This window comes from Pseudochaenichthys georgianus, chromosome 17 (genome assembly GCF_902827115.2).
Source record: "Pseudochaenichthys georgianus chromosome 17, fPseGeo1.2, whole genome shotgun sequence".
Lineage (NCBI taxonomy): Eukaryota > Metazoa > Chordata > Actinopteri > Perciformes > Channichthyidae > Pseudochaenichthys > Pseudochaenichthys georgianus.
Genome location: NC_047519.1, coordinates 24,830,408 through 24,855,936, shown reverse-complemented (window position 1 = coordinate 24,855,936; position 25,529 = coordinate 24,830,408). Strand labels below are relative to the sequence as shown.

Below are 25,529 nucleotides of genomic sequence, written 5' to 3'. Positions count from 1 at the left end.
GGAAATTGGGTCAATTTGACCCGAACACTACACAATAAGTTAAATAACTTCTTCCAATAATATGCATAATAACTGTGATATTTTGTTTGCATAATCACATATCAGAATTAGTTTCGTTTTGGATTGACATATTGATAATAAAACACACCTGAAATAGAGGGAAATCAAACGTCTGAATGTGTCCTTAAAAATGGTTTATAACAGCTTTTCTTTTTTGACTGACCTTATTTTTCCTTTTTCTGACGTTGTAGAATACATGATCAAATATTTTGACAGCACCTTTCAAAACAAAAGCTTCATTTTATTTTTGATTTAATAAGAACATTACAAAACAACAGCTTTATACAACGAGCATGTAAAACCCATAGACTGGTAAAACCCCAATTAAGTGTGTCTTAGTAGGCTACTTTATGTGCAGATCTATATATATCTGCCCTGCACGGGATTAAGGTGAGACACTGTTGGCTGCGGTAACGAACACGTTGCTCAGGAAGGAGATCATCTCGTTACACCAGCAGACTGCACATGCACCAAGGAATGCTATGTTACTCACTCCCCCATTCACATCACAATTGTTACATTTTTGGAAACCAAAAATGTTCTTATAGGAAGGCTACAACACTGTTCTTTTAAGAGTGTGGACACAGGATAATCAGTAATAAGTAAAATAACAATACACAGGATAATCAGTAGCCTAAGTAAAATAACAATACAAAAGTGACACAAAATAGGTTCTTTCTGAGTAGTTTTCACAGATTTGTGAATGAAAATACAGATGCAGATGATTTACCTCCCTCTCTGCCCGCCGTAGTCAGGTTCGACTGTTTATTTGCTGGGAGGCAAGAAAGCAGGCGTCAAACTCCTCCTCCGGGCTCTTCTTGACTTTGAATCAAACGCTCCTATTGAGCGCCAATAGGAAGGTGGATCTACAGGTAGGCGTCCTCTCACTGCGTCCCTGCGATCAGTCGTTGCTTTCCGGCGAAACAAGTGGACCGAACACAACATGAGCTCTTTGAGGAATAAGACCTACATTTATCCCGCTGCTTCCTAAATATCTGAAACTGTTTCTTTTCAGAGTTGTCTAGCTGTTTTCCCGTGACTGTTTGGTTCTTTTAGCTGGGATACACTTGACCAGATAGCTGCTAAATGTTTTCTAAATAATTAGGCAAATTGGCAAACCACATTTATTTATCACATCATAAGCGGGGACATAGATGTGGACACAACGTTGAATGTAAGTATGATATTGCGTGCAACCGCTCTAAATATTGATAAATCGACCGTGTTTTTTTATTAGATGTTCTCCTTTCATTATGTTGCACTGAAAAACGCCTGCAATATGCATTTTTAAAAAAACGTGTTAAGCTCAATTTAGAGGGCTGTTGCTGTCATACTCAAACATATTTTCCTTGTGCTATCAGCTTGGTATTGCATAACCCAAGAAATGTAGCAATATCTTCTTGACTATCCCACCATGTGACTCACAACAATAACGCCTCCATCATATTCTTATGTAAGGTTCTGTTCTGATTTAGATTATCAGTGTCTGTATCCACCCTTGTGAATGTAAAAAAAAGTGTGTATAGCAGGATCAATCTAGATGCTATCATTTTTGCACTAGTGGGTTGAATAAAAGTGTCTTTGTCTCACACCTATTCTAACATTTCAAAATTAAGATATGTGAATCATGCATTCAACCAGTTGTCTCTTTCTGCCTCTAAGTCATGTTTTTCTCTCCTCACAGCTGCCATATTGTCCACCTCGTTAAACGTTGTTCCTCTGGGATTAAGAGACAGCACGCTGAGACACAGCTGATCCCCAGAGGTCAGACACTCTCTGACCCAGAATCCCCCCCGCAGGAGGACATGGAAGTCCTGCGCCGGTCCTCTGTGTTTGCTGCAGAAGTCCTGGATGTGTTTGACCGATCGTTGTCTGAGAAGGAGCTGGTGTCCCAGTCCAAAGCCTTGTGCAGAGACTACATAGTGTCCAGACTCAACCAGAACGGACTGGGATGGTCCAAAACTGAACTCAACCTCTCTCCCTCAAACGCAACACTTGCTGAGGTTTCTTTGGTGCTTCTCTGCCTCGGTAAGAGAAACCTAAAGATATGTTGAGTCTCAGAAAAAAGTTAATTCCAATACATCTTAGCAACATGTGTGCACATTCAAGGCCTTGTTGTTATTTATTTGTGTACTTTGAACCTCCAACACCCAGGATATAGTTAAAATAAGTATATATATAGTCATAATTCTTTTAACTAGATCAGAAAAGCGCAGCACAGCAAACACTGCACAGTAAAACTCACCAGAAAACTCCCTAGACTTGTAACGGCACAGCCTTCTAACACCTAACAATAAAGTCCAAGCGTTTGTCAGCGAGTCAAAAATGACACATAGTCTCAAGCCATTTCAACTTTTTTATTTATACCTAGTGTTGAAAGTAGAAGGATCACAACAAATTAGGGAGAGCGGTCAGAGGAAATTCTGCTTTATTGTCAATGTCTTAACCACAGAACACATCATTTTTTTAATAGAACGATTAAGATTGAAAATGTGTTTATTTATTTTATAATATTACGACATTCTTTTAATCCGATGGATCCACATTGAAATATGCCTGCTGGTTTTAAAAACATTAACCAACAGGATAGAGTGAGAGATCCCTTTTTTGTGGAGCATTTTTTATTTTTTTTTTGCAACATGAAATAAAATAAGGGGAGCAAGAAAATTGTCCACTTTTAAATATGAACGTTTTGGATTTACGACTTTGCAAAAGTTAGTTTGAGTGTCCTCTTGGAAAAATAACAGGACATTACAGTACTGAAAACTCTCAAAATAACGTTTATTGTATGTTTTTCTTAGAGCATTATAGATTGGGTTCAAAATGATAGACTTTGATGTTTTGTACCCTTATATAGTGAGATCTCAGCCGGAAGCCAGTGTGACGGTGATATGATCACTGCTCTTGGGTCAAAAGCAGAGATGCTAATCTACTTTTATATTAAAGTAGGCTGAGAGCTGCGATGACTCAACAGAGCTGGAATACACCATTGACAACATAAACTATGAACAAGTAGAAGTAAAATAACTCTTTAGATATTACTTTAAATGATTTCCACTAGTGCTGAACAATTATTCTGAATGTTATTGAAATCTCAAATCGGACAAGTGCATTGTATCTACATCCCAGGAAGCGCAATTTGTTTAAGGGAACATATGTGTCAAAATGCTCTACCAAATTAAATGTTATGGTGCACATATTATTCTAAAGACATGAGAAATAATCTCTCGTTGGTACAGATCCTAGCAATAAGTCACATCATGATTATTTTTGTATATGTTTTTCAATGAAAATGAGAATAATGATTCACATTCACCTCCAATATTGTGAATCATATCACAAATGCACAATCGGTCATAATAATTGCAATATATATAGATTTGTTTATCCAGAAACTCCTAGTTTTCACTGCACTGTTGATCATTTTCAAACTCTGATAAGCTTGGTTCAGAGGATGAGAGAAAGAGATGTCTTTCTGTGTATGGATATCTAGAACAAATTGATTACATGTGGAGGACTTGAATCAGTTAACACAGCAGCTAAAGTGCCCAGAGTCCTATTTTGGTGAGATATAAAAGTCTTACTTTGAACATCCTAACATCAGAGTCACTCCACTAACGGACAAGTCAAATAGTTTGAATCAGTGTAAAGGTTGTTTAACCCAGACATTTAAACAATCGGTTTACACAGACTTTTAATGTTTCTCTCTCTTATTGTGTGTCTGTGCTCCCTCTCTGTTACCTAGGCGACGAGCTGGAGTGTATACAGCCCAGTTTGTACAGGAACGTGGCGCGGCAGCTCAACATCTCTGTTGCCATGGAGAACATGGTTTCAGATGCCTTCATCGGAGTGGCGACAGAGATCTTCTCAACAGGTACACGGCTGTTGCTGAAGGTGATGATGATGTAGCAGACTGTACATTATCCAAACTAAACATGGAGGCTGTGCTCAACATCACATTCGAATGTACTACATAGCACACCCTCAATCTGCATGTACTGCATACAAGTATCAATCAATGCGCTTTATGAGGAAAGAAAGACATTATTTTTTGTATACAATTCAGGGTGTTACATTACACGCATAGTTTTATACACATGAACAAATATACAAACAGGACCACATGCATTAGTGTGGCAGAGCATCCGGGAGCATTAAGGAGTTTGATGCCTTGCTCAAGCAGTACCCAGACGGCGAACTGGCCCCTCTCCAGCTATCAGTTCACACTGTATTCTTTTGGTCCGATCAGGACTTGAACTAATTTCCAGAGCCAAGTCCCTGCAGACTGAGCTACTGCCGTCGTCAGAAGTAGGTTTTGAACCGTAGCCTCCATTTGTCTGTCCTCGAGTGTGGCACCTTAGACCGCTCGGCCGTCCTGACACAACATTGTGATCCAAGCTTTGTCCTTTATCACAAATGCATATGCAGGCTTAGTGTTAAATTAGTAGGCTCCAGTTAATTTTTATATGTAACTTTACCCGCACATACTTGCCGTTATTCGTAATGATTACTATTGATTTTCAACCGCCTGCCTCGCAGCCATTGCATATTAGATGCAATGCATTTTGGGGTTTGTTTAGTATCTTAATTAAGCTCACGTCTCATGCTCACGCATTATAGCTTATGTGGTATAAATCGGAGCATTTCACACCGACACAAAATCCAAACACCAAGCGCAGTTGGAATGTATTACATACTCAATTTTTCATCTTAAGCATCATAACTAGTATGTTATTTGGATACAGAGCTGTAGTCTTCAGCCAGCACAGGAAGTGGTTTACACTTCCACAGAGTCTGTGACTGTTGATGAGGACCGTTACTGTGATTTAACAGGTGTGACTCTGCAGTTTCCATCAGCCTCTTTTGGCTGCGAGGTGCTTTTAGTGGGAGTGAGTGGCTGTGAATCATAAGTAGGTAGAGTGAGACTTCATTTAAAAGCACATAATTGCTCCCACTGATTTTTGGGATCTCTAAGTTTAGACACTGATTTGTTTGTGGGTATGGAGTTTCATGAATTAAAGTATTCTGCCTTATTTTGAGAACATTAAGATATTCTTCTTTACACAAAACTGCCCACTTTTGGTCCTGAATCAGGTCTAAATATCTGATATGCATCATAATATAAAGAACACACCACCATATGCATGTATACTTTTATGCAATTGAAACGGTGGAATCTGCGTTCCATCACAGTCCTTAACATCCAACATCATAGGTTTACTTTTAGTGCAATCGGCGCAAAAGCTTTTACATTTGCTTGAATCGGTACAATAAAATGTGCTTGCAGGGTTTTAAAATGAATACAATAATTACATGTTATATTTTAGGCAGTCAGTTTACCCTACTTTTATCGATATATATTTCTTACAGTCCTAGGGATCAAGTTATATTTTTGATACATATTATATTTGATGAGTATTTTGACAAAGATGGGAGGTGAGCATGTTGGAGTATCATCCAAATGTACCACAGCCTATAAAAGTTGATGGAAAGTGCATTTAAACTAGCTGAAATTGGTTGTTGTTCGGATATCTGGCATTTGTGTCACTTGGTAGAGTAACCATAATGTATTTTTTCTTTATTAAACTACACCCTGCGATTTCCTCTTCATGTCCCATTGTTCTGATCTTTCCTCAGTCTTGGTCTTGGAGAGATGCCTTTGGTTTGGTTGGTCTAGTTACGTCTCGACTTGTGTGTGCTGGCTCTTGGACTTGTTTCAAGTTGTCTTGACAACAGATCTGCTTTGTTCACTAAATAAAGTACCACTGACATTTTGAAGTATTCAAATAAAGAGTGACCTTCTGTCCTCAGTATGGGCCTTTGGGAGAGATTAGAGGGTCTGGCCGCTGTGTAAATAGTCATGTTTCCAGGAAAGATACAAAATGTATCCGCTTTTTATAATTGTCATGCATTGCTAAACTTATCCTTGTTTAGATGTCACAAGGATGACATTTTTGGAAAAAGCGTGGGATTCCTCCTGAAGAATAACAAACTAGTGAACCCAGGCTGCTCCAGCCTTCTGGGAAGGGTTGGAACCTGAATATAAATAGAAAAATGCATCTTGTTTTTCCGGCTGTACGGAATTTGCTATATAAAGTGTCTCTTCTGTCATTCTTCACTATGAAAGTGCTTAACATGACCACAATAAAGGATAAACCAGTGAATCTACATATCAAACCACATGTTTCTTTATAGAGACGGTTAAGCGGCCATCTGCACTGTGGTGTCCCTCAGTAAAATCAACACTGCTTGTCTCTCATCCATCTATCTTCGCCTGCCTCCCACTTCTGTTCTTCCGCTTTCCACCCTCCTCCAGGTTTATCCCTGACTATCTTGTCTCTATTCTTGGCCTGTTTCTCAGTAGGGAGCGTTATGTGACGCCTCTGACAGCTTTCATGGACAGTTATCTCATTTAATCTTGGCCAGAGCTCGCTCTATCCCCTGACACTGTAGGTCAGCCATGACAATGCATGCTGGCCTCAGGAGACTAATGCCATTAGGCCCTGCACTGCATCACTGAAAGTCGTTACAACATCCCAGCTGCCACGGAAACTGAGCCCAGAAATGGCTCAATGCCATTAATTATCAGATTGTTTAGGTAGAAAGAGGGACAAAGAATGTTCATTTTTCAGCTTTATGACTCTGCTTCTCAGTGGTGAATGCGAAATCATTTCTGAACCCGTCCACCTCCCCATAGCAGAAACATAGCAGTGTTCGCCCACATCCATGCAAAGGCAACACAATCTCACACGTTTTAATTTATAACTGGCTGGAAAGACGTCTTATCAGTTACATTAAAGCAAATGCACTGGTTTGTTGACTTAAACCTCATATTTACAGTCTGTTTCAGTACAAAGTACACCAACTGCCTCCCATGCTTCATGTCAGGTCACAGAATATGTAACCTTAAGACCGGGTCATTCATTTTTGTCCTCTTTTGGAGACGTGACACTGAGGCCATTATTTCAACCACCATTACAGGCAGTTTATTGCAGTCCTAATGTAGCGTGAAACACACTTCCTGGGTGTTTTAGTAATGTAACAAACATGGGGGTGTGACCAACATTACACGTCGTTTCATTTCAAATTAGCAGGAGTTAAATGGTCAAAATTACAAATGTGTTTTACTTGCATTTGGGCAATTAAAGAGCATATACGTTTTAAGTAATTATTTTATTTTATTTATTACAGTAAACATAATGTCATGCAATTTAAGTTTACAGTTAACTGAAATTAAGCCAATAATTAAGAAAAGCAAATTGAATAAAATATCTAAATTATCAAACCTCTTTTTTTGTTCACATGAGGCTAGAGTAGATGGGTGTTGACTAGGATTTGCACCCAAGAGAACAGGAAAACAAAGTGTTTATGTTGGTGTAAATAAAGCAGTTTATTGATAACAGTCAGGAAACACTGCCTCCATGGAGGATAGACGCTCAGGGCTTCACAATATTGTAGTGAGATATTTTTGCTTCTTACTTATCAAACAACTGCTGTGTGACCGCAAGACAAAATCACTGTTTGAATATCTGAAGCAAAAAAAGATGCCTATCAGAAAAGCTTCTCTATTCATAGATGTAAAACAAAAGACATAAAACATAACCGGGTGATGTGTGTTCTGTTCTGCTGCAGGTATAACATGGGGTAAGGTGGTGGCCATGTTTGCAGTAGCCGGAGCCCTGGCAGTGGATTGTGTCCGAAACGGTTACCCCACCACCGTGCACATCATAGTGGACAATCTGGGACAGTTCGTCCGCAAGTTCCTGGCTCCCTGGCTGAAGAGACGGGGAGGATGGGTAGGTGCAATTTTCAGGAATGTTCCTGTTTGTGAACTAGCTTTCCCCCTGATCTTTATATGATGAATGCTGCTGTATTAGGATGTTACTGAGACTTTTGGTGGAAATATTTCATTTATATCAAACAAGTTAACATCTGAGAAAGTAAGAGGGAAATGCACTGTTTACATCTTGTTTTGGGGTTTAAATTTGCAAAAACGTTTGTTGAAGCTAGATGACTGATAATGTTATCTTGTTCATGGATCAGAGCTCACTTTGCTTTCACAAGCTCTGAGTCAGAGGGGAGTTGCTTAAAATGAGAAGCTCGCTCAGAAAGGCCCAGTTATGGGTTTGAATATGTAGCTTTTTCATACATACCGTTGCTTCCTGTTGGCTGATCTGATACTAATACTTACAGTTCATTTGTTTCTATTGCCCTCTTTTGGTAAAAAGGAGTACAAAAATGTGCTTATATAAGTTTTTTCATGTTCAAATAAGATCAGACATACTGTAAATCATTTGTTTTCTATAAGCAAACTAAAACAAAAGGCAGCAACCCAATGATTACAAAAATATGGAAAATAAGTCGGTTCACCTCTGAACAATTTGTGATGTACCTGTCACTCAAAAATAAAAATTGAATTCACCAGATAATTTACTAATAGCTGCACAACTTACACCGTTTTCATCAGCCTCAGCTTTACTTTGTGAGAATAGTTATAATAAAAACATGTTAGCCAAGTCTTGCCTTTATTTTCACCAATGGAGGGCTGCCTTGTTCCTTAATGTGTTTTGGGGAAGGGGTTTCCCCTGATAGTTCACCTGGTTTCTGGAAATTATATTTGAATTTTAGATTTTTTTTTTAAACACAGTAAATATGTGTAGGTATTTGTAGTCCATTTTTTAAAAGTATGAATTTCATTTCATCAGGCGGAGATGACGAAATGTGTGGTGAAGAAGGATCTCACCCCTAAGCACCACTGGCTGTCGTCTGCCATCGAGTCCCTGAAATATTTCCTCACTACAATGTACGTGTACATCATGAAGGAACCATGAATCAGCACAGGAGTCATCATTGTTTTAAATGACATTCAAAATCTCAGACTCAATCATAATGGGTGGGTCGGAGATGGTTCGTGCCTGCGTGCAGATGTCAGTCTGCTGAATGACCATCGACAAATGTTTCATCAGCATCGTGTTTGTGTCATCTCAGTTTCCGATAAGTGATTTCTCTTTATCCAAAGAGTTGTCACTCGAGCATCAATGGCATTGAATTAAGTTTGTGTCACTCCACCTCTTCTGCATACTTTCACACTGCTTACACTGGTGCGGTAGACACCTCCAGTGCTGTAACTGTAAAGTCTGATGGTGTAAAGTCTGATGTGAGGTATTTTGCACTCCTGAGATAAAACGTTCAATGCTTTGATTTGGTGTTTTGTCTCAGAGAATTAACCTGAATGAATATTTTGAGGTGAAAGCCTCACTTGAAACGAAAATCTGTGCTCAGCTGGCTGGGTCTCGTGAGTTTTCCGAGTGTGAAAAGGCCTGCTATCATATGATGAAGCTAAGGTGTTTCAACAGCAATCACTTCTTTGATTTACACTATTGTACTTCACCAAAGCACACGCAGTGACTCTTCCCAAATACTATAAACCTGCTGCTGCAATTCCACACATCGTTGACCAAGAAATGTTGGGTCTCTTTTTGGCCAAAGAACTTAAGGACACAGGAATGGTATGAACTGTATGCATATATTTTGGTGAACTTGATTCCTTTTTTAAATCTGTATAAAGTTGTATCTATGATTTTTATTTTCTATATTGAATATGACTTTAAGCCACTGCAGTATAAAGACCACAGCTCTCCAGGACGATTGTGTGGTATGCTTGATGGTTGTAACTTTCAGTGTTAATTTATAAATGTGTGTCTGAATGTTTTTTCTAAAAAGCTATAATAAACGTAACAAATCTAAACACTTTTGCTTACTTTATTTATTCTTTGATGCTACTACCCACTGATTTGACACAGGGGTTTAAAGGTGGGTTCTTGTTGCATGTCATAGTCATAACACAACAATCCCCCCCTCGTTTACTGAAGGCTATAAAATGCTCCAAAAAAGTCCAAGAAACTATCAAGAGGATTAAAAACATTAAGTTATTGAAATAGATGAAGACAAAGTCAAATCACTTTTCTTTGTAATGCAACCCGTGTTAGAACATCTATATTTATGAACCTGTCCACTGACAGACATAAACCAAACAAACACATAAATGACACTCTTTACCATAACCACAATAACACTCATAAGAATAACTGACCTTTTACACACAAAACCCTTTACATTCACTCCAGCAGGACAGCAGTTACTTTAGCTTTTAATTGTAACTTAGTGCAATGAAAGTTCAAGACATGAGAACACAGCACAACATTAGTTCATCAGTGCTTTATAAGCTGACCAGCTCCAAGAATAAATATCCAGACAACATATATAAATATACCGTAAGCACCCGTACTTAGCCAAGGCCATTAAGTGCAAATAATAATACATTTCTTTTTTAATAAATTGTCCCAGTGGAGTTTTATACCTGTAGTTTCTGGTTTAACTCTATTTCAGTAATCTACAGGTGATGGTAATGTCCTGAGATATACAGCAGAATGCCAGCAAATGCAGGGAAGAAGAAGACAGGTTGCTCTTTAGCATGGCTGTAAATGGAGTATTTGAAATACCTTGTTCTATGAGGAAGGAAATGTGCTTTGTTAAACCTCATGAACACACACACGGTGTTTGAAACTGAATATAATCATAATGTGTGTTTGTTCATAAGAAAACTCCACAGGGCTTTTTACATTTTTGAATATAACTCTACACGTTTCTCACTGTAATGCCTGACTCTCAGTTATTGTATGTAATGCAATAATACACACCCTACCCCAAGCTGTTTTAAATTATTCGTTGACTTAACAGTGATTTTTCATCATGCCCCATTTCAGCAACATTTGTCTTTCCTGACCAACATACTGCTATTATAAGAAGCCCAGCAGCCTGTTAGGTTATGATGACCGACTGTAGGTGATGTGCAAGTGCTGCATCAGAGGCTGGTTGTCTGTTGCCATGGAAACGCTCTGCTCCAGCCTCCCATCTGATCGGAGCTGAATCACTCGAGAAATCTGAGGACATCGGCACAAAAGGAAGCATAAATAATTTATTGAATAAAACAAGTTATGTTTTGTTGATGCTTTTTGGACTGTGTGTGGGCAGTAGTTAATATGAATTATTAATAATGCAGGATCAGAGAACCAGTTTTACCTTCTGCACATATGGCTCTCTGGCGAAGGAGGTCCGGGCCACCGCCTGGCTCTGAAGGTTCAGCTGCTGCCCGGTCAGATCCCCCTCCTCAATCTCCACCAGACCTGCACATAAAGACACACTGGTCTCAAAACATGTGTGAAATCACAGGAAGTTAGCGCTTACAAATTCACTATATGCACAATTTTAAGTTTAGTTTATGAGAAAAATGTATCTCCATGTCATGTCTGGAATATATCTCTTCACTAATGCTTTAAGTCACCTCTTATATTTATATATTCAATTTAACCTTAACATTCCCTCAGATAACACTTACATATCAGGCCTTTGCACATCTGAGTGATTACCACATATAACAGAAATACAAGTACATACTAAACAAGGGTACATCCAGCAACATGAATGTAACCACCTGAGTTCTGTGCGATGATGAACGCCACTCTGTTAGTTCCCGGCTGCATTCGAATGAAACCACACTCCCTGTGCATGGGCTTTTTGGTCTCTGCATGGAAGGCTTTAAACCTGTCAAACAAAATAAGAACGAGAAATGAATAAAACATAAAGTCTGTTAACAGGATGCACATTTGCTAAGGTAAGATGTAAACAAAGAGTTGAGAGAATAAACCAGAGAGGGCCACAAAATGTTTCAGCTTAGTGTTATATTTCTAAATTCTCCCAGTTACCTACGTGAAGTTGATGACTGGTTGTCCCACATGGCTGAAGTTCAGTGTCTCTATGTAGTGGAAAGGTTTTATGGAGGGAAAATTGCCCTCACCAGGTTCATCCGACTCCCAGGTACCCAGAAGCCAGTCGAGGGCGAGGAGGGCTTGGTTCAATTCCACTGATGGTAAAAAACATCATAATCATGAAATAATATCATCAAACGCTTGATCATGAAAATCATGAAAACAGAGAACAAATTCAATCAATATCAGGTGGTGATGGGTGATGCCACAAATAAGAATACACTAATATACAGTAACTCAGCATGTCATTAATTTTGAATGAACTTTTAATCAAACAAACAATGTTATACAATTGGGAGTGCAAAAACAGACCAGAGTAACACCTTTAAAACACCAAGATAACAAATCAAAACACTCTTAACCATTTCTCCTTAAAGCGTTTATCTTTCCATTAATTCTATTTTTTCCTTTTTTTTTTTATCTAAATGTCTTCTGATCAAAGTGTAGGCTTTTTTTGTCATTCAATTATATGTAAAGCATAAAACAACTGTTGCATTTTATGCTGGAAATGTAGAGAACTCTTACTATAGTTATAACAATGTTGCCTGGACTGCATCCTATTCAGGTAGGTTTTTTATATTATTTAAATGGTGTAATCCCAATGTATTTGATTTACACATTTTGCGGACAATGTCACCAGGATCTGAACAGTATATACATGGTTAAGTTAACCTTCATGGCAGAGCTTTTAAGTAACTGCAGAATGTGAAATAAAAGAGCCCCCTAAACGTATATTCCTGCAACAGAGAGGGAAGAAAATGTGAATTAGATGCAAGGAAGAGTCCTAATAAAAATGCACTATATACACTGTATGTGCTGCAGCTCTCCCATTCTAACGGTAGGTGGCGATGGAGCGAAGGACATTTGGCAGACACCAGAAGAAGACTCTTCAGTAAATTCAGAGGAAGGTGAATGTTTTGTTCCACACTCATATCAATAATATAAGTAACACTTTGCAAATAACACGCATTTATCACAGCAACATTTCGCGACATTTTGATTCGCAGACCACAACATAACCCATTTAAAAGTCAGAGTACTAAAACAACGTCTCCACCTGTGCCTGGTTGGTTTAGTCTATCACGGAAGTAAGCTACTGTCGGTTGTTAAAGCTCTCTGATATCCTAAATTCAATGGTAAGCTTGATGTAAAAACTCACAAACCTCAGGACAAATGTAACGTTTCACTTTGATCATTTTCTGTAAATTATTGCTCTAAAAAGCTGCCGAATTATTATTTAGTAACCTTACTGCAAGGTATCATTTGATCCCTGCGACATTGTAGCGTGAACCTACATTTGACATTGATTCTAATATGTGTATAATATAATATTATACATGTTAACCAGTGTCCTACCTGTCTGATTTGCAGGACACGCCATTTTATAATCCAAATTGCAGTCAACAGACTCTAAAGCGAGTATAAATCAGGAAGAAGTGTCACTACCCGATCTGCAGCTCTGCCCGATCTGCAGTGCGCATGTGCGAGATGGTCCGCCATATTTGACAAATCCGGACGGCAACTCAGGAAGGACACTTGACACAGTAGGCTTGTGTCACTACCATAGACTCGAGGCTTCTCAATTCTTAAATTTCCCCTCCTCGACTCCCCTCCTCGAGACTTAGTCCCGCCCACAGGAGATGCGAGCGGAGGACCGAGGAGGGGAACCGAGGAGATGAGGGGAAGCAGCAGACGTTTAAAGAAATGAGAACTCCTCTCCTCTGAGCGGTCATTTTAAAGCGACGTCCGTTCATTATTACGTGGCAACAGCTGCATCAGCTGGGGGGAATTAGGCATGTTATACTGAGTGATATATATATATATATATATATTGTACACACTGCTCTGCTTTCTGCACGGACCTCACAGCTGTGCTCACTGTAAACATCGCGTTGCGATGAGAGCAGGTTCTAAAATAATATCCAGGGGATGCATGCAGAGCTGTTATTGGCTGAGATAAGTCCGGCCGTGCGTCACGCCTCCACCGTTCCCGGAAATGCATCCGCGGAGGAGCCGTGGAGGAACCATCAGTGTATCCTCGGTTATAGCTCCTCCAGAGAGCCTCCTCGACGCTCGGTCCTCGGTGTGCATTTAGAGAAATGAGACGTCCTTCAAAATGGCGCGCTGAAATTCATTTCCGGGTCACTACCGGAGGACCGAGGAGTCGAGGAGGGGACATTTGAGTATTGAGAAGCCTCTACTGTATATATAAGGTCACTACCCGATCTCTCCAATATGGTCTAGCTGCGGCCGCGGCCAGTACACGGCGGTACACGATGGTACACGACACGCCCACCTGACACGACACTACAGTGGCTGAGAGGCACCACCGTTAAAAGCGAATTGACGAGATTTACATCATACAGCCCATGTAGTATAAACATTGATTTTAATTTCTTACCGTAGGAGAGGTTTTGGGGTTTAGGAGGGAGGAAGAAAGATTAGGATTAGGTAAAAAGGCCATATGCCATACATTTTTGCATACATTCACAGTAAATATTTATTCAGTATGATAGCTGTCTAACAGAAGTTAAATCCATTTCTCACTTATTCTGACAATGTACTTAACCCCAAATAAAAGAACCCAATAAAAAGAGTTGTTAAATAATAGTGAAGTCACGTTGTAATAACAATAACTCATTTCTCTCGAGTTTTCTTTTTGAGCTTTGCTAAAAGCCCCTGTGTCAAGGGTCCATCTTGGGTTGCCGTCCGGAGTTGTCCAATATGGCAGACCATCTCGCACATGCGCAGTACCGATCGGGCAGGGGGACGGATCGGGTAGTGACAGCTTGGCTGAAGTCGAATAGTCCATTTAGCTTAGGAACCTTCCTAAAGGAGTGAAATGACCCGGAAGTCCCTCAGTGGCAGCAATGATAAGTGCCGTTCGAATTCTCTAGAATGATGAGAATGATAGGAAAGGAGGTTTCAAACTTCCTTTATAACCTCCTTTAGCTTAGGAACCACTGGACCTCCCTAACTGACAGGAGAAGCGAAAATGCTGCCCCACAATGCCTTGCAGCCGCAGCATTTGCCGTCACTCAACAGTCGGCCGTTCACGGAAACAACCGATTATGACCGAGAAATGATATCATGAAAGTTACGGTGCTTATTAAGCATTTTAAAACATAGGTGGTAAATTGCCAAAGTGCTTTGTTTTGAACGTTCATCAGTATTATAATCAAAAAGAGAAATATGAACGTTAGTTTTTACTGAAATTATCAAATAAAGTCAACATTTCACAGTCTTTACTGAGCTGTGGGGAGTTTGTTCAACTTTTAAAAGATGTTTGAATGGTGATATAGGCTACACATGATAGATGTTAAGGACTAACGTTTATAATAAATACATTTGTATTGATTTTAAGATCTTTAGTTCATACAATCATACGTATTGGGATCATTGGTATTAATGAGAGGGTGACGAGCATAAGTTTCACTTTCCTTTTTTATTTCAATTCCAACTTTGGTCATGAAGAATATGTTTCTCTGTTGTCCACGTTCATAAAGCAAAGCAACAGCATCAGAGCACGGTGCAGAGTCTCTAGATGAGTTCACAGTAGTCCCTCGTTCTTATTAAACATCCATGTTGTAATCCGCTGTATAGAAAACTGTAGTTTCCATAGTTTCCCCACAGCAGCAGACGCACATTCATGACGTCCGCTGGCGCATCATAAACACGTCGGATAGTGAAAGTGCATTCGGATTCTCTAAAGTACCGCAGTCTCTTCTCCTAAGTCCTTTTGAATTCTCCTATCCACTATCCCTTAACGCCGTGACGTTTCACTCAGAGGTCAAGGAATAGACGATAGGGTTAGAATTTAGGAGCTGATCTTTGGATTATTCGACTGCAGCCCTTGTTTGAGACAAGCGAGACCTGCGCAGTTGCGATCAACGTCTTGCTAGTGCGTTGCATGATGGTTAGTCATTTTGTCCGACTTGCTCTGGAGGCTCGCCTACATGAGACGTTGAAATCTCGCGGGACAAAGACGCCCGCAGCCTTGAGAGCGAGGCGCGGCGATGCGGCGCAGTTCCTCTCCACGGGCTGCGGAAGCGAAATGCTTGAAACGACTCGCTGGTATCTCGAGCTGAGCGCTCGCTGCTGATGAAACTCTCCAATTGGCTCGGCAAAAGTTTGTTGTTGTTTTGTGTCAGTTTTACGTCGCCACATCCATTCCCATTTTTCATCATTGTTCCACAATGTTTATCATCATGACATTAATATCTATATATTTTATACTATACTGCTTACCGTTTTCATACTTTATATATCTTAGCATATTCATACACACTGTTCATACTGCTCACAGGCTGATATCTAGTGTATTCATACCCTTGTTTATTCATCATTCAATTCATTCTATATTTTATTCTCTAGATTGTGTACATTACTTTTCACTTCACTGCTTGTTGCACTCCTGGTTAGAAGCTAAACTGCATTTCGTTGTAATAGTGAAGTCACGTTGTAATGGTGAAGTCACGTTGTAATAACAATAACTCATCTCTCTCGAGTTTTCCTTTTGAGCTTTGCCAACAGCCACTGTGTCAATGTTGTCCTAATTGGGCTGCCGTCCGGAGTTGTCCAATATGGCGGACCATCTCGCACATGCGCACTGCAGATCGGGCAGATCCGCAGATCGGGTAGTGACCTAGTGACCCGGGGCCCTTCTCACTTCGGTTAAATGGATTCCTTGCGTCCCTCACTTGCGTCGTTTCCCTGTGACTAGTCCCTCCCACCAGGGAAGCATGGAGAGTTGCAAGGAAACCACAAGAAGCAGGGAAATTAGTTTTAAGAGCAATGGGACGTCCTTTCCTCCGGAGCTTCACGTGAAGCGACGTCCGTTTGTGATGACGCTGCACAGCTGATGGTCTGACAGCAGCCAGCTCTGTCCTCGGCTGAAGTCGAATAGTCCATTTAGCTTAGGAACCTTCCTAAAGGAGTGAAATGACCCGGAAGTCCCTCAGTGGCAGCCATGATAAGTGCCGTTCGAATTCTCTAGAATGATGAGAATGATAGGAAAGGAGGTTTCAAACTTCCTTTATAACCTCCTTTAGCTTAGGAACCACTGGACCTCCCTAACTGACAGGAGAAGCGAAAATGCTGCCCCACAATGCCTTGCAGCCGCAGCATTTGCCGTCACTCAACAGTCGGCCGTTCACGGAAAAAAACGATTATGACGGAGAAATTATATCATGAAAGTTACGGTGCTTATTAAGCTTTTTAAAACATAGGTGGTAAGTTGCCAAAGTGCTTTGTTTTGAACGTTCATCAGTATTATAATCAAAGAGAGAAATATGAACGTTAGTTTTTACTGAAATGATCAAATAAAGTCAACATTTCAGTCTTCGCTGAGCTGTGTGGGGTTTGTTCAACTTTTAAAAGATGTTTGAATGGTGATATACACAGTGATAGATGTTAAGGACTAACGTTTATAATAAATACATCTGTATTGATTTTAAGATCTTTAGTTCATACAATCATACGTATTGGGATCATTTGTATTAATGTGGACCGGAGGGAGAGGGTGACGAGCATAAGTTTCACTTTCCTTTTTTATTTCAATTCCAACTTTGGTCATGAAGAATATGTTTCTCTGTTGTCCACGTTCATAAAGCAAAGCAGCAGCATCAGAGCACGGGGTGCAGAGTCTCTAGATGAGTTTACGGTAGTCCCTCGTTCTTATTGAACATCCATGTTGTAGTCCGCTGTATAGAAAACTGTGGTTTCCATAGTTTCCCCACAGCAGCAGACGCACACAATGACGTCCGCTGGCGCATCATAAACACGTCGGATAGTGAAAGTGCATTCGGATTCTCTAAAGTACCGCAGTCTCTTCTCCTAAGTCCTTTTGAATTCTCCTATCCACTATCCCTTAACCCCGTGACGTTTCACTCAGAGGTCAAGGAATAGACGATAGGGTTAGAATTTAGGAGCTGATTTTTAAACTATCCGACTGCAGCCCTCGTTATTTCTGTCACTACCCGATCCGTCACCCTGCCCGATCGGTTCTGCGCATGTGCGAGATGGTCCGGAAGTCCGGACGGCAACCCAAGATGGACACTTGACACAGTGGCTTTTAGCAAAGCTCAAAAAGAAAAACCGAGAGAGATGAGTTATTGTTATTACAATGTGACTTCACTATTATTTAACAACTCTTTTTATTGGGTTCTTTTATTTGGGGTTAAGTACATTGTCAGAATAAGTGAGAAATAGATTTAACTTCTGTTAGACAGCTATCATACTGAATACATATTTACTGTGAATGTATGCAAAAATGTATGGCATATGGCTGTCTAACAGAAGTTAAATTCATTCCTCACTTATTCTGACAATGTACTTAACCCCAAATAAAAGAACCCAATAAAAAGAGTGGTTAAATAATAGTGAAGTCACGTTGTAATAACAATAACTAATCTCTCTCTCGTTTTATTTTTCAGCTTTGCTAAAAGCCACTGTGTCAAGTGTCCATCTGGTGTTGCCGTCCGGAGTTGTCCAACATGGCGGACCCTCTCGCACATGCGCAGAACCGATCGGGCAGGGTGACGGATCGGGTAGTGACAATTTCCACACATACCCCCGCCTCTGTTAGTACACATTTACTGACACAAACATTTGTATCATCTGTTGTAGACCCAAATACATTAAATAAAATAAGAACTCATTCTCAAAAAAGATAAACGCCATTCTTAAAATGTATAAACGAACATTAGTTGGATTAATATTGATTAGAGTGCACAACATAAATAAAATAATTCAAAGAAGAAAAAGAGATATGCTATCTATCAAAACCCAGTTAGATTAACATTCATTGGATTGCACACTTTGTTTTTTTGGATATGTAGCACATTCACATTTTAATAGCACTTAATGACTGACTGAATGTAAATGACAATAAATGAAAATGTAAAACGAAAAAAGCGATCATGAAAATGTTTCCAAAAAATGAATAAAATGATTTTTGACCACTTTGTTGTTCAGATATATCACATATGTGTAACTAAATGATACATTAATTGAAACAAAACACGGTATAAACTGAGGAGTGACTCCCGTGAGGTTCATGTATTTTCTTCACTCTGCTGGGAAACTGCTCTCATGTCAAGAAGCATCAGATCAGTGCATGCACTGCATTGTCCAATCAGTGAGCGATTCACAGTAAGGGGACGGGGCGAGTGTCTGAGGATTTCATCGAAGGATGCTCTGGTGGTTCCTCGGTTATAGCTCCTCCATTATCGCTCCTCCGGCAAAAATAAGGTCATTGGGACGTTACTCAAGATGGCGCAGACAAATCAACTTCCGGTGAGACCGAAATCGAGGAGCGAGGAAATGAAAAATAAGAGAAGTGAGAAGGGCCCCTAGTGACAAGAAGTACCAACACACCTGCTCAACTGCGACAGTGTTGTTAATCAATTTTATATACGGCTATCACAGAAGGGAATCCTGGGTAATGTAGTTCTGAATAGTGATGGGAATTCCGGCTCTTTTCAGTGAGCCGGATCATTTGGCTCGGCTCACCAAGAAGAGCCGGCTCTTTCGGCTCACACACGGCTATTAATTTTACCACATACCTTTTTATAATTCAATCAAATGTAGCCCTGTTTTGACAAATGATTTATATTTGTACACATATATCACTTACATTATTCAATACATCCTTTGTAGGCCTACTGAATATTCAAAAGTAAAAATTACATTTTTAATATAAATGATTTGCTGTGGCCAATTGTTTTCATTGCATTTACAGACCCTTGTAACTCTCTGATACCACCCAATGAATGCACTGACTTGCTTGTAGAACCACGCTACCCAAAGCAGATAGCAACACATAGCCGATAACAACTTAAGCATAGACATTTTTAAAAAGGACAGCTACTGTATCGACATTTTTAAATTGTATTTAAGAAAAAGCCCTAACAAAACAGCAGGGCTCTATTTCAGTATTAACTATAGAAAAAAAGACAGCATCAGCTGACATCAAATCTTTGCTGAGCCTAAAGATAATCATAAATAAATAACAGTGAAAATAAACATATTGCAATGCTCAAAACAGCAGCATCCAACCGTCTCTAATCCTTGGATATTACATGTCACTGCATGCATGCACGGAGCACCATAGCGCAGAGATCATCATATCATTCTGTCTTGTATTTCTTAACAACAACAAAAACCAAAAAACCGGCTCGTTCGCGACCGACACATCACTAGCTCTGAAGGTTAAGCACATGTACAGACTTTTGACCATGCTTTTGACATTTGTACTGTTATCACACATTAAGGCAGGACAATTAGTGTTTGATAAATTAAAGCACACTTTATTGACAGCTTTCAGTGCACTGAGAGTGGAACATAAATGAAAACATCTGCTCCTTTATTTCTAAATAGTGCACTACTTACGAAGGGCCCATTGCCTTAGGTTTCATACAATCTCTACCGTCAAAAGTACAGACACATGCAGAACCAATGCGCTGTTCCAGGTTTCTAGCGTTTTCGGGACACTTCATGTTTTATTCCTTAATGAATGAGTACAGGGTGAGTGGAGAACGGTCTCTTAAGCCTTGCTCTTTTTGCAGTTCTTCAGAGCGTCTGCCAGGGCATGCAGTGCCATATCAGCATTAGTCTTCTCACAGTTGTATCCCATCAATCCAATCCTCATCACCTAATGAAACAAGAGGTGGAAAATGCATTAAAATGACTCAGCAGCATGACTCAGAAAGCTAAGGCTACAAACTGACAACATTGCTCTAGCTATAACTGTTGAATGTGGTTTGATCTTAATGTTTACTTGATTAGAGTATTCTGAATGACACTATTTCCCTGGTTATGTTTATTTGGGGAGAAATATTTATCTTTTTAGAGTAACCTGATGAAAAGATGCTGAGATTATTGTTCACATCTACAATCTACAGGTCAGCTGATAATGACTACAATGTCAAAGGCATACATGTGTTTGTCAACTGTACAGGGTTAATATATTGACAGCAAGCACCCACCATGCCCATTGAAGGACCCAGGCCCCCAGTCATCTCCATCTGGTGGTGTTTCATGATGTATGCCAGCAGCTCTCTCCAGTTGTAGCCTTCAGGGATGACGATGGTGGTGACAGAGGGAAGCCTCAGGTCCTGCAGGATACAACATAACTGTCAGATGTAGTGCAGTGATATACAGAGCTCCAAACTGATTTTTCGTATCTATATTCTTTAGCGTTTTATATCCAGAATGTCGTTTTGTTGTTGTTGTCTGTATCACCATATCAGGGATGAAGAGCTTGAGGCCCAGGTCCTCCAGTCCCCTGTAAAGGTAGGCTGCCACCTCCTTGTGCTTCTTCCAGGACTCCTCCAGCCCCTAGAGGGAGACAAAGATCAATGGAAGTACGTGAGAATCAGACCAGAAGTTAGAGACACTGCCAAGGCCCAACTACTGCAGTAATAGAGGCTGTGTGCTTTTTCTAGCTAAATGAAAACACAACTTCTATATCACATTTTACAATATATTAAAAAAGGCAGGATTTGATAAATACTACTTTTTTATTCTACTCCTTTTTTCAGACATGAATAACCTCCTTTTTTATTGATAGTTTGCTCTATGTTTTTGCTATTATAGTTTTATTATCTCCCTTATAGTTTTATTTTTTTTAATGAAAATAAATAAAGAGCATGGTATGCCCCTATCACAGCCCAGAATTTGTATCTGTAACAAACTGGCTTAAGACAAATATAGTGTAGGCCTACGTAAATACATTTTAGATCACATAAACAAAGAAATGTATTTAATTTCCCTTTACCTTCTCAGCAACAATGGCCAGACTCTCTCTCAGGGCAAAGAATCCAGATACTGGACCAGTGTGGTGGTATCTAAAACCCAGAGCCAACCAAAAAACGTTTCATAATAATACTTTAAGTTAAAATATGGTTTTAGGTGACATGAAACCGTTGTGGACTTACAGTCTGGCTGGTTGGCCATCACAACCCCAGTAGTTGGACAGACATGTCATGTCAAAGAGGTAGGATACTGGTTTTGTTTTCCTGTTAAACATCTTGTGGCTTTGAGGGGTAACAGGGAGACAAATAGATACATGAATGGCCTAACTCTAATAATCCTTGCAGTGGCAGCAATGTATCTCTCAAATGGACAGATGCATGCAGAAAGCGCCCCCTCACCATGCTCTGTCATTAAAGGAGATGGGTGCTGTGCCAGGAGGCGCGTTCAGAGCCTTCTGAGAACCAGTGTACAGGATGTCAATATCTGGAAACACAAGAGGCAGATTACATCACGCACAAGCACATTGTAGCAGCTGACAGAATGTGATCTGATGTTATTCATTGTTTATTTTATTTTATAGTCTTACTTTGCTTGTCCATAGAAATTGGTGCTGCACCAAGAGATGCGACTGTGTCAACCAGGAAGAGGCAGTTATGTCTGAGGGAGAGAGGACAGTATAGGGGAAATATTATATTTTATGTGGTCATTTTATGAAAGTGTATGTTCAGGCAGATGCATTAGGAGGCTTACTTTCTGCAAATGTCTCCAATGCCGTCTACTGGGTGACAGAGGCCAGCGGAGGACTCTCCATGTGTGAGGAAAAACAGGACAGGCTTGTGTTTTTCTACAGCCTACAGAAAGATGTAGAAGTGAGTTTAATCGCATACGTGTTCTTGTTACTTGTACAAGTCACATACAATCACATACAAGTTCTGGTTGAGGTATTAGACATTTGTGTAGTGGTTTATTCTAGCTTTAGTAAATGATAGTGCCTACCTGTTCAATTTCCTTATTGCTGAAATATCCTCCAGGTGCTTTTACCATTCTATGTACATTGGCACCTAAAAGTGTAAAAACAAATGTCATAATCTGTAATGGATAGAATGAAAGAAAGGTGAAAGAAGTAATCAGATAATCCACCTAAATTAAAGTTGTACTATACAGTTTATCCCTAGTCTCTCAGTGTATTCAAAAGTTTGCAGGATAATATATTATATTTTTTATATTATTTGTATTTTATATTATTTGTATTTTATATTGTATGTATTTCAAAATATGTATATCATGTAATTTATGCATTAATGTCCTTATCACTTTATGTTTGCAACTAAAGCTGGAGCTCACTCTAATTACTTGAAATACCTATGGATAGTTTTCATAATATATCATCATGGATAATTTTAATATGTTTGTAATATTAATCTTGATAAAAAAACACATATTTGTACTATATCATATTTACTTAATTGTTGCCTCAGTTGTAGTGAAGTATAAAGTAACAGAACATGGACATTATTAGATTAAAGTACTTTAAAACCTAACTTAATCACAGTACTTGAGTAAATGTACTTTGTTACTTTCCACCAATAGAAAGAGAGATAGGTAGAGGAATGCATGGTATAATGCTAGAGTACACAACAATGTGTATCTTCTTTGGAGACCCATTTGACGCGTGCGTAAAACCTTGCGTAATGACGTACCCATTCTTTCGGCAATTTCTGCGACACGCTCTCCCCAGATACCGTTGACGCCAACGAGCACGCTCTCCCCCGGCTCCACCGTGTTGAACACTGCACACTCCATGGCCGCGTGCCCAGAGCCGCTCATAGCTATAGTCATGTTGTTCTCTGTCTGAAAGATGTACTGGATCCCTCGCTTGATGTCATTCATGATCTGGCGGAGACAATACAAGTTTGAAATCTCGTTTAGCATTTAATTAGTCAGTTATTGCTACCAATCACTGAAGTTATTTCAGTGCAATTGCCATTGATTTGGGATATTATGCAAATATTTATTTGAACTTTTATAATAAAATCTGAAGAATGTATATTAACATATATGTGTTGCACCACAACAAACCTTCAACTTTAATTTATTCTAAGAAAACTAATATTTCTGCGGTTAAGAAAATATTTCGCAAGTTGTCCTTTACCCTAATTAATGAGCAAGTGTGCACAATTTTAAAATGTAACAATACTAAATTAATTCTGTATACTATTGAGATGTTCAAACAAAGCATTTACCTCATACATTTCTGGATGCATGTGACCGATAATCGGCCTGCCTTGTGCGGCTAAAATACGTGGAGGAACGTTTGAGGGTCCAGGTCCGAACAGGTAACGCAGTGGAGCCTCCAGCGGCCGGAGCAGGCATGCCGGCGGCGGGATGGAAACGGAGGACATGGAGCGGTCCAGTCTGAGCATCAGAGGCGCGCTCGTGGCGGCCAACGGACCATCGAGGGCCGCTGCTGCCTGCTGGGCGAGCAGCGCGCTCCGGCTGAACAAAGCCCGCTGCATGACTGCTGCTGGTTCCTGAGAGCCTGCTCTGAGTGACTGAGGGAATGAACCTGACCAGGAGTTTCAGGTACATATTTAAAACAAACAGGTATTTGACCTGTTGGCCAAGGGGAGGTGTGCCTCCCCTCACAGCTAACCCTGCCCTTTAGTTCAGGCTGGGAGACACAATGGTAAACAAAATACAAAATCATGTTATGAAATATTTTTTTATCCAGCGTCCACATTTAAAATGTATTCAAGACAAATTAAATTATTTAAGATTAAGATGGACTTTTATTAATCCCTCGTGGGGAAATTGTTTCTCTGCATTTCATAATTACATGATATCGTTTTGTTGGTTTAGTTTTGGTTAATTAAAACATATTTAAAATACAGGTAATCATAAATATTGGAGATATGTGAAATGGGGAACCTTGGTGAGAATTTTGAATTAAGAGAAAAGAAAGTAGGCTAGAATATTTAATATTTATAAGAAACACATTGTGTTCATTGGAAAATTGCAAGTAATAAACACTAACATTTACAAACTAAACACCAGACTATCAACCCAAGAGAAGACAAAGACCCTTGAAAGAAACTTTAACCAAACTAATTGGTACCTAAACATGTATTCCATCAGTATAAATATGTAATGGATTTTAGAGTATAAAGTAACTACTTTAAGGTCATACATCTAGGAAATAGTTCAAAATGTAAGAAAAGTGTTGCCAATGCGAACACTCTCCAGTGCGTGTTGGCATTCTTTCTTACAGTTTTGATCCACCACAACTGTTTTTGTGACTTATTGAACTTGATCTCCATGACTGTTGGACATTTGTGGAAAGTTAGGACATGCAGACAGAACTGGTTCAGGTCAGATGCAGGTGGTTTGTTGATTCTGAGTCTGAGCCAACACTGCTTTTGCCAAGAGGAGTCTCCTCTCAGAGAGCCAATCTGCTCAGGACACACACACACACACACACACACACACACACACACACACACACACACACACACACACACACACACACACACACACACACACACACACACACACACACACACACACACACACACACACACACACACACACACACACACACACACACACACACACACACACACACACACACACACACACACACACACACACACACACACACACACACACACACACACACACACACACACACACACACACACACACACACACACACACACACACACACACACACTCAAACAGACACAAAGTTATTACCTATCGTGCAAATCATCATATGTTTAATGTTCTTGTGAGGTAAGATTTAAAAGCATCCCCATTCACTTTGTTATTTATTCTCGTTCAAATTAGAGGTTTTTCTTTTTCACACTCAAAATAAAATGTCACACA

At 39.7% G+C, this 25,529-nt stretch overlaps 4 protein-coding genes across 10 annotated transcripts in view; 2 read left to right on the top strand and 2 right to left on the bottom strand.

Moving 5' to 3' along the window:
* The first annotated feature begins 852 nt into the window (after positions 1-852).
* Positions 853-9,939, top strand: LOC117462232 (bcl-2-related ovarian killer protein homolog B-like). Its single transcript, XM_034104362.2, has 5 exons — positions 853-1,234; positions 1,745-2,088; positions 3,806-3,934; positions 7,693-7,856; positions 8,766-9,939. Exons 2-5 carry the CDS (start codon positions 1,866-1,868, stop codon positions 8,889-8,891), a joined length of 642 nt encoding a protein of 213 aa, XP_033960253.1. The 5' UTR covers positions 853-1,234; positions 1,745-1,865; the 3' UTR covers positions 8,892-9,939.
* Positions 9,940-10,168: 229 nt separating this feature from the next.
* Positions 10,169-13,376, bottom strand: thap4 (THAP domain containing 4). Its single transcript, XM_034104363.2, has 5 exons — positions 13,245-13,376; positions 11,830-11,983; positions 11,555-11,664; positions 11,143-11,246; positions 10,169-11,003 (listed from the first exon to the last, which is right to left on the bottom strand). The coding sequence occupies exons 1-5, from the start codon at positions 13,267-13,269 to the stop codon at positions 10,887-10,889; spliced, it is 510 nt and encodes a 169-aa protein (XP_033960254.1). The 5' UTR covers positions 13,270-13,376; the 3' UTR covers positions 10,169-10,886.
* Positions 13,377-20,174: 6,798 nt separating this feature from the next.
* On the bottom strand, positions 20,175-24,228 carry agxtb (alanine--glyoxylate and serine--pyruvate aminotransferase b). The gene is made up of 11 exons (XM_034103582.2): positions 23,888-24,228; positions 23,345-23,537; positions 22,641-22,705; positions 22,395-22,495; positions 22,231-22,301; positions 22,043-22,127; positions 21,827-21,925; positions 21,667-21,736; positions 21,132-21,227; positions 20,876-21,004; positions 20,175-20,541 (listed from the first exon to the last, which is right to left on the bottom strand). Exons 1-11 carry the CDS (start codon positions 24,158-24,160, stop codon positions 20,434-20,436), a joined length of 1,290 nt encoding a protein of 429 aa, XP_033959473.1. The 5' UTR covers positions 24,161-24,228; the 3' UTR covers positions 20,175-20,433.
* kif1ab (kinesin family member 1Ab) overlaps positions 24,140-25,529 on the top strand; it is a 33,720-nt gene continuing 32,330 nt past the window's right edge. For all 7 annotated transcript variants that reach the window (XM_034103576.2, XM_034103581.2, XM_034103579.2 and 4 more), the window contains exon 1: positions 24,140-24,227. The gene's annotated coding sequence lies outside the window, so the exon portion shown is untranslated. The remainder of the gene's footprint in view (positions 24,228-25,529) is intronic.

Coding starts and splice junctions, on each gene's coding strand:
- LOC117462232 (XM_034104362.2), top strand. CDS start 1,866: ATGGAAGTCCTGCGCCGGTCCTCTGTGTTTGCTGCAGAAGTCCTGGAT. Junction 3,935..7,692: donor GACAGAGATCTTCTCAACAG/GTACACGGCTGT, acceptor GTTCTGCTGCAG/GTATAACATGGGGTAAGGTG. Junction 7,857..8,765: donor TGAAGAGACGGGGAGGATGG/GTAGGTGCAATT, acceptor TCATTTCATCAG/GCGGAGATGACGAAATGTGT.
- thap4 (XM_034104363.2), bottom strand. CDS start 13,269: ATGGCGTGTCCTGCAAATCAGACAG. Junction 11,984..13,244: donor GTGTCCTGCAAATCAGACAG/GTAGGACACTGG, acceptor TTTTACCATCAG/TGGAATTGAACCAAGCCCTC. Junction 11,004..11,142: donor GAGAGCCATATGTGCAGAAG/GTAAAACTGGTT, acceptor CGATGTCCTCAG/ATTTCTCGAGTGATTCAGCT.
- agxtb (XM_034103582.2), bottom strand. CDS start 24,160: ATGCAGCGGGCTTTGTTCAGCCGGAGCGCGCTGCTCGCCCAGCAGGCA. Junction 22,128..22,230: donor AATTTCTATGGACAAGCAAA/GTAAGACTATAA, acceptor TTGTGTTTCCAG/ATATTGACATCCTGTACACT. Junction 21,926..22,042: donor TCCTTTAATGACAGAGCATG/GTGAGGGGGCGC, acceptor TACCCCTCAAAG/CCACAAGATGTTTAACAGGA.